At 35.2% G+C, this 9,506-nt stretch overlaps 1 protein-coding gene across 1 annotated transcript; it reads right to left on the reverse strand.

Annotated features, from left to right (window-relative positions):
• Nucleotides 1–1,313: 1,313 nt before the first annotated feature.
• Nucleotides 1,314–1,997, reverse strand: LOC131073082 (replication protein A 70 kDa DNA-binding subunit A-like). The gene has a single exon (XM_058009446.2). The coding sequence runs from the start codon at nt 1,995–1,997 to the stop codon at nt 1,314–1,316; it is 684 nt and encodes a 227-aa protein (XP_057865429.2).
• Nucleotides 1,998–9,506: the final 7,509 nt, after the last annotated feature.

Genomic DNA, 9,506 nt, shown 5'->3' on the forward strand with positions numbered 1-9,506 from the left:
TCTAAATGTAGGCATGTGTACTATTTGTTCTTGTTGTTGGGTAATTTGTTATTCTTTTCAGAGGCACCTACGTGCAACTATTTGATCTTTGTGTTGTGCATAATAAGCTTGACTTTTTTTTTGGCTTTGCTCTCTTCTTATTTCTATTTGCCTTGGGCTAAGTTGTCTCTTTCCACCATTATAGTTGACCATCTGTAAACAAATTCAATGTTTGTTATTGATATACAAATTTTGGGGTTAGATAGCTAACAATCATGCAATCAAAAAATATGAATGAAAAGGCAATGGTATTAATACAATATACGTAAAGGAAAATAACTAAAAGTGCTAAATGTATCCTATATCTATTTATACAAGTTTAATGTGTGAGCTATGGAATTAAAAGTTTAAAAGTGGAAGACAACACAATCATTACAATATATGCAAGGTTTTCTCCATTTCTTCATGAAAGTACAATATATTAGATAAATGTGATGCTATGAGTAACACATATAACATAAACAAATATATATTTACATTTTTATACATGTAATTTTTTTACAAGGTAGTGCACATAGGCCTTTTACACCAGGATGCTTCAATATTCATATTGTATACAAATACGTCTTCTTTTTTTTCATGAAAAATTGACAATCATTGTACAAACTTGTCTTCATAATATTTACAAGAAGAGGCTCTTTTTCTCTATTCTATAGTTGTATTTTACATATATTCATCCTTGGTTGAGTAGGGCCATTTTTTCAAGCTCAAAAACTTATGGACGTGAACTACATATCAATTCATTCCTCGACTCCCATTTCATCATTCATTGTTTTTATTTGTTCAAGTAAGGCATTGCTTTCTATGATGAAATATACTTGCTCAACCTTAGTAATTGCAGCTTTCAATCGTTCCTCTTTATTATATTTCTCTTTTTTGCACGTTAAGTTGAAGAGGTGTTGTTTGTTTAACACAGACCTTATTACTTCCTCGGTACTGCTTTCTGCATCTGGGTTGAATTGTAGCTTATATAAGGTTTTTGCAGGCATGCCCAGTAGTTGTGTTGCTCCTTCATCAAATTCTATAGCCCATATTGTATCTGTATGGTCTTCTAATTTTATCTGAACTATGTATTCGTAAGCACATTCAACCAGTGTCATGTCACATTTAGAACAATACCAATTTGAATATCTATTTTGAATCAATCATTTCTTGCACTGTTTTCCATTTATCTGATTGGATCAAGCTGGATAGCAGAATGATTCTATTTTAATGTGTAGGGTTGTTGCCTTTAGTATGCAATGGTGAGGTTGAACTATACACTCTGCTTCTCGTCAGATGCCACTGATTGTCATTCGTGTAATTGGCGGAGGTAAGTCAACATACTTAACCAAATTTTTGTGCGTGTCACTTACATTTTGGTCAAACTCGGTTCTCAATTTCTCAGCTTCAAGTATCTCTGGGTTTAGAATTAGGTGTGTGTTTCTTGATGTGCTCAATACTTTTCCATTATATTCGCAAACACGTCCACTCTTGATTACAAGGATTGTAGTCTCTTGAAGGTAATATTTTTGTTGGAGCTGGCTACCTTCTTTCTCAGATGGTGGTCCCCTTAGTGTAACTTCTATTGTTGTTCGAGACATATCCAGTAGCTTTATGGTATGCCTCATAACCTCTGTTCCATTTCTTCTTCTGATTGTAGAGCTTGGTTCTATGCAAATAACAACACCAATAACATCGATGATTGAATTATTACTTTGCTCAAGTATTTCATTAATAGGCATGAATGAGAAATGGTTTCTTGGAATAGAAGGGTCATCTTCACAGAGGGTTACAATTGATTCATGCACAAGAGTTATTTCTATCCCACTATTAAGTTTGTTATAAATTTTATTAGCTATCTTGACAACTCTACCCAAAATATTGTATGTAGCTCCAATGTTTATGTTACCATAATGAATGTCTGTCATATCATTAAAACACGATACACGTGTATCAGTCCCTTCTCTATCTATCATGTCGAAGCTAAACACACGGCTACTTCCTCCTTGATTATTGTATTGATGGATTTATTTCTTTATAGTCACACGACCTTTGATGGTCCACCTTGTTTGGAATGGATTCAAGTTATTTATAGGCGTAATTATTCTTGGTAGTCCACTTGAACTTTGAGGCTGCTTTACTCCAAATAGTACCTTTTCTTGAGAGAGGGTGCCAGAATTATGAAGGGTATTTAATCAAACATTCGAAGTAGGTGTAAGTGGTGTTGTTTGTTCCTCCTGCCAGTCTTGGTTTGCATCAAGGGACACTGGTTCTCCGATGATTTCATTCCTCGTAGATACAATCTCTAGGCCTATAATTGTAATCCACCTGCACATGTTTAATGAAACAAACTATCAACATTACATTTTCTTATTCTATAAGTGCCATTCTTTTTTTTTCTTTTTTCTTTTAAAAAAAAGAGTCATAATTAGCTCCTTATCGTGTCTTACTTGACTTGGGATAGCTGTACTTTGATAACTTTATTATGGATCCGACCATGATCTCTCATAATTAGCTCCTTACCATGTCTTACTTGACTTGGGACAACTGTACTCTGATAAATTTATTATGGATCCAACTGTGATCTCTCCGAAGAGTATATAATCGTTATACTTCTTGGGCAACATTGCTTTGTGCTTGTGTGCACCATCAGAAATCTCTAGTCTAAATCGTGTAGATTGTTTAGGGTTGCTCCCAAATTTTGATATGAAGAATACTTGGATGCATGGGGATAGGTCTATAGTTCCGTTTACCAGAAGCTTGATTGCATTTGTAGTTATTATTTCCATTGTTTGGTAATTCTTGCAAAATATTTGATGGTGTAATTACATAGCGTAAATTAAATTTTTTTGCACAAGGTTAAATTCTTTACATCGTACTCATCACTTTTTCATTATTGTAAGTTGATATATAGTGAAAATTAAAGAAATAAATATGGAATGAAAATGATAAATTGTTGTAATCACCTAATTTGCAGACTTACCACTAAGAGGGACAGTTTGTATGACGTTTGTTGGTCGATATCCTTTTAGCCTATTACAAAAAACTTCCAACTTATAGAAAGCTATTTCCTATCCAGTGAGCTAAATGTTATACTTTGGTTGACTACGTTGTTGGTCGTTTAGAGTGTATGCATAGCCCCACTCAGTTGAAGTGTAAACCTTGAACTTTATCCTCGAAGTTTATGTGGAATATAAAGTATTTTATTTGTATTTTAAATGATATTGTAAATTCCTAATCACTATACATAGAAGGAAGAAAACTAACATTGCAGTTATGTTATTCCAATTGGAAACTTGATTATACACTGCAATTCTTTACAATTTTCTCAAAGGTTACATATTTACACATATTCAACATCGATAGGTACAACAAAAATATTCCAATTTCCAATTATCATACTATTCAAGGGGCCATACATGATTAACAAATTCACTGAAGTTATGCTTTGGTCTAGTCAAATCATTTATCCCATGAAACTCTATGTATCACATTTCTTGGATCGATCTGTAGTAGGTCTCAAGTACTTTGTAGGTTGTTTTGAGCGTCTGCATAGCCCCCTCAACCATTTCAATTTCCTGGTTTTGAAGGTTGTGCGCCTTTTCACATGTTCTCTTTAGTTCTTCGACGGTCTCGTGGTAATTTGTGATGACGTTATTTGCAAGCAACTCAATATCACTTTCATTGTTTCCAAACCAGTCAACAGATTTTGAGTTCGACGCTGAAGCATTAACATCCTGTGGTCTTGGGGGTGTCAGTTGATGTTGAGATAAATCACTCGAATTTGTGATTACATCAACATCTTCATTTAATCGTGCCATGATCTGTTAACACGTAGTAAAATCATATTATATAGAAATAATTATCATGTTGTTGAAACGTATTAGTCTAAAAAAAACACATTAATAAGTGTAAACTTTATGTTTTTTTAGTTGTAGTTAGTTTTTATGGTGAAGTGAGGGTGGGTATGCTTAAATGTGTACCTAGGGTTCAAATAGAAATTTTTTACATTTAGCTATGATTTTTATATCTTTTTAAAAACAATAAATTATATAATATATATAGATTATATTGTTAATATTGAAAACCTATTGTAATATGTACAAATAATATGATATTGTATTTTTTTGTACATATTGTAAAATATAATTACACAAACATTAATACTTTATACTTTTGGCTTGGAGGAAAGTGTGGAAGATGAACTAATATGGAAATTCAACCCCAATGGGAAGTTTTTTGTGGCTTCTGTGGATGCTTGTAAGGAACCTTATGTGTCCTGGTGTTCTAAAGTTTGGATTAAGAACCTTTCTCCTAAGGTCAATATGTTCTTCTGGCTCCTCTTAATAAAATCTTAAATAGTGACAATCTTGTTAAGAGGGGCTTTGCTATCCCAAACAAATGCTACTTGTGTTTGCAGGCGGCTGAATCCGTGGACCATATGTTCTTACATTGCTCTTACACCTCTGAGATTTGGAGTCTGGTGCTTCAAAAATTGGATCTTTGCTCGACTTTACCGGGAACTGTTAAGGAGTTTTTCCACCAATGGAATCCACCCTCTAGAAATCCCTTCATAAAGAAGATTTGGCTTTTTGTGTTTCCTCATATGGCATGGGGCTTGTGGAAAGAACATAATAATCACATCTTCAGGGACACCCATCTCCCTTCTAATATTGTTTTCAAGAAAATTTCTAGAGCCATCTTTGATAACCTCTCGGTTGTTAGCCCCAATATTCTCTCTCACAGTGGCATCCTTAAGGAGTATGAAGTCAATGTTGTCAAGGGCTAGAATCTTGGTCATCATATGGTTACACCTAAGGTCAACCTCCGGGACAACATTAGTTGGAACTTTCCTCCCCAAGGTTGGGTCAAAATTAATTTTGATGGCGCGACTAAAGGGAACCCGGGTCAAGCTAGTTGTGGTGGAGTGATATGGGATCACAATGACAACTTCATTTTTGCTATTGCTATCCCTCTTGGTAAACAAACTAATGATGTTGTCGAAGCCATAGGGTCATATCAAAGTCTTAAACTTGCAAAATAGAACAATTGTAAGCTTGTTTGGGTCGAGGGGGATTCTAAGAACATTATCAACTACCTTAAAGGAAATTCTACTCCGGCTTGGAATGTTGATATTTGGATGAAAAAAGCCAAAGACATTATTAAAACCTTTGATAAATGTATGTTCGCTCATGTTTATAGGAAATCCAATGTTCTTGTTGACTTCCTTGCTAACAGGGGAGTGACGTGTAAGACCCAACTTTGTTGGACCCATGGTGCCAGGTTGGACTCTGAACTTGCGATGTATCTACTCCACGAGAGAAGTCAGTGGAGTAAAGATAATGATTATTAGTGCTATTATGACTTTGCATATTTTTAGAACTGCCAATACCTTCCATTCTGAGATAGGTGGCCAAAGAGGACATAATAATCGATGCGAATTTATTTTGCATGCTTTGTGGGTGATTTCATACAGTTTATGGAGGATTTCCTTAACTCTTGAAATTCATTGCATAGAGAATCACAGAGAGCCTGAGAAAATGGGTGGTGCCAGAAAGAGAATTGAGCTGCCTAGTTGTGTGCAGCTTAAGAATGAAAAGAAGCTTTGGCGCATTCTAAAGAAAGGTGGGTTTACTAATTACATTGAGAGGCTTCAAGGGTGAAATCAAGATGTTACCAGGTATTTTGCTAAAAACTGGAAGGATGGCTCGATTATTCTTCATGATCGGAGGGTCCTGGTAGATGAAGCCCTTATTGCTCAGGTCACTGGGTTATCTATGGATGGAAAGAAGTATTATAGAGATAGGGTGTACACAAAGCAAGCTATGCAGGGTTTCCATAAGGAGGAGAAGGAGCAAGCTAAAACTGTCAAGAAGACGACTAGCTACTATGATATTGCGGTCACCAAACCTTTCTGGAAAAAGCTTTTCAAGGTAATTATGAGTTATCTTACTTTGGATGGTCAATATACTAGGGTGTATGGCCACCATTTTGTTATTCTAAATCATTTATGCCATGGAGTGAAAGTGTCTTTCCCATTCTACCTCATGTCTGCCCTTAGGGCTAATTTCAGCGACCACCGTAAGAACCCTACTAAATTTCCTATTGTGCATGAAGGCTTGTTGGTTCTTATTGATGCACATTTTTGTGCTCTTCCCCCCCCTGAGGATTTTATCCATATTTCTTCTGAGAATGATGAGACTAGTGAGGGAGACTCTGAGAATGACAATTCTGGGTCTAGGTCTGAGGAGGCTACACCTCTCCTTAAAAAAGCTAAAGTGGAAACTCCTTCAAGCTCTAAACCCAAATCAAGGAAGGGTTCAATTGGTCATAAGAACATTGTTATGTCCTCCTCCTCTAATTCAACTGAGATTGGCTCCCCCTCTTCTTCTAAGAAGGCTGATGATGATAAGAACCCTAGTATCACGACCTCTCCTCTTTCCTTTAAGGAGACTGGTAATATGGGTGTGGCTAGTATTGCTGACCTTAATCCTAAAAGTGATGAGCTAAATGATAAGAGGGAGGATTATGAAAATGTGTTGGGTTTAGCTCGTGATCATGCAATCAACACCTTCATTTTGTTCAAGTGGCTATTTCATGAACTCAAAGAGATCCAGATTAACCAAAGAGCTTTGGGTAGAAAAAATGGATTCCCTCCCTACTGGCTCTTCTCTTGGTCTGCAAAATGATGGGAAATGGACTGAGGATGAGAATAATTCAGCCATGGACTGTATCAAGAAAATAGGGGAAGGGGTTGACCAACTTAAGAAAAATCTGGAGGAACACATCAACCGGGTTGAGGATGGCTACAAAAAAATCTAGGACACCCTCAAGACCATTATGGTTAGCAGTCATAAAATTGTTAAACTATCTGCAATGGTTATGAATACCATGGTGAAAATCCTGAACCAACTGGATAAGGTTGTTGCTGTTATTAGTGAGGAAGTTGAGGTGGCTCAAAGTGGTGAAGGACCCTGCAAAAGGACTCAGGGGAACATGAAGAAGAAGGTGGCCTTTCAGAACTTGGATCATAACGCTATGCAGACTACTGCTGACACCATGAATTCCCTAGAGACTGAGGTCATTGAGACCCTCAGAAGCCTAATGTAATTGGATTGTTTTTTGTTGCTGGTTCTTTCTGTGTCTAGGTTTGGTCTCTCTGCAGTCTTTTTGTGCCCGACTGGGCTTTTGCTGTCTCTTTGGCTACCAATTTCTATGCCTATCCTTGCAACCCATTTTGTTTTGGAAGTTGCTTTCTGATTCTAATCCTCTTAGAATCATTCTGTAAAGGGTTTTGGGGCCCCTTCAAAACCTATTTTTTCTTTAATCCAAAATATTAATACTTAATAAAATTTTAATACCATATTTTTGTATCCACAAATATTTTAATAAACTTAAATATGATGCTAATTTAAAGGGAGAGAAAAATTATGTCACAGAGGCGCCATTTTCATTGTTTGTTAAGGTTATGACCTTAAATATCTTATACAATGAAGATGCGAAATAGATGAAGAAGCAAAAACCTTTCTTAGGAATAACTCAACAAACAAAAAGATAAATATTTTTCAATTCATTGGAATTAAAGTAGGAAAAAAATCAAATTTTTGGGTTAGGGTTATAGTTACAGTTATGGTTAGGGTATATTAAAAAAACTTAACCTAATAAAATTCAATAAAAAACATGTCTTAATGAATTATTTTCTCCTATATATTATTAAACTATACTGAAATATTAAAATTATTTTGACATTCTAATAAAATTTGGAAGAGATTATGGGCTAAAATAGGGTTTCCTAAATCATACCGAGGACTGACAAAATCTTAGCAATTTGGAGCACTAAATGACAAGTTTTGATTGGGAATTGCATATTTCGAATAAAAAATCATCACTAGAATTGCGAGGTAACCCTTGTATTCTTAGGGATGTATAGATAGGCTATGGGTGATTTTGCTCGGTCAAAGACATGGTGAGGGAATCCCAGGAAAACCTACAGTTATTAGAGGCGATGAATGCCAACCTAAATCACATAAATCAACAACAAAATAAAGTTAGGTTGGTAGAGTACTTAGAGGTGTACTGTGAAGACATGGTTCGTATAATTGAATCACATTGCAAATTAAGAAATCTATTCTATGTTTTATGGCCACAATCAACATGCAACTTCCAATATAAAGTGAGGGCACTATGATAAATACCTAGACTCCTGCGTAATTTCCTAGTTTATGTGAGCCACTAATGTAAACCAATCCTGTATTCATTGTTCAATGAAGGCATGGCTCTCAGACTCAAACTCACAAAGAATTACAATAAACTTTAATAGAATCCTCTATTATATCAAAATTTTGAAACAACTCACTTGCTCCAAAATTTTATGACAACCTGTTTTTTTAACACTACTTTTAATAGGAGAGTGGTTCACAGAGCGGTGGGCGGAAAACAACAAGGTCCTTATTTTACCATCTATTTTCTAGTTCAACGCCACATTTCTATTAACCCCAATCTAGAAGAAGTTTAGCTCACCACATAAATATGTGTGTGGCAATGTTACACTTTACCTCTTGCGTAAATTAAATGTCGTGCCAAGCATTCATTATCCATAAAATGTGAAATTATTTATACTAATTATTATTTGGTTGTCACAGGTTTGATTATAATCCAAAAAATTAGTTTTTAAGGCAAAAAACAACAGAGGCAGTGATAAATGATTTATCATGAGAAAACACAATTTCTTAAAGATACACGATTCCATGACTTTAAGGCAAAACACCTAAATTAGTTCAAACAAAAGAATTTGATTTCTCTTCAAGATCAGAAGATTCCATAATTTCAGAAAGGGAAGAAAGAGTTGAAGAAATCGAAACCTACAAAGAGCAACTACAAAAAATCAAGGAAATAAGGGATAAATGTAAGAAAATATTAGCCAACCATTTTTTGTCTGGAGGAGGGATAACCTAAGTAGTGAAAACATTTGCCTTAAGTACAAGCCGCCCTTGACTCATGGAAAAGTTCAGAAAGGAGAGAAGCTCCACTTATTTAATGTAGAGCTATAATCATATAATCAGTTTGTGGACCAATTAAAATTGCTATACAAACATGTATGAACCATGAAGTGACTCCAACTTTAGGTATTATTTGATCATGCTTTATAGTGGCATAATTTAAATTGTCATAGATTTGGATCATATGGAATGGGTATGTATCATCCGCAATCAGGGCCAACAATGTTATTTAACAGTGGAATACCTTATAAGGTCTTAGCCTCTTAGGTATAATGGTGAAAAATGCACTCAGACTTCAACACATGCTACTTGACTAGAATTTTGACATGAGTTGAAAGATTTATATTTATTAGGTGATCCAGACCAAGTGGTCAATCTGATGTAATAGACATAATGATGGTGAAAAGAAAAGAGGCAACAATGACATCTATGAATGACAGTTCATAGGAATCAAGTATTAGCAGAAGGTGATTGAGACAAAAGAGT

This window comes from Cryptomeria japonica, chromosome 7, assembly GCF_030272615.1.
Source record: "Cryptomeria japonica chromosome 7, Sugi_1.0, whole genome shotgun sequence".
NCBI classification, from domain to species: Eukaryota; Viridiplantae; Streptophyta; class Pinopsida; order Cupressales; family Cupressaceae; genus Cryptomeria; species Cryptomeria japonica.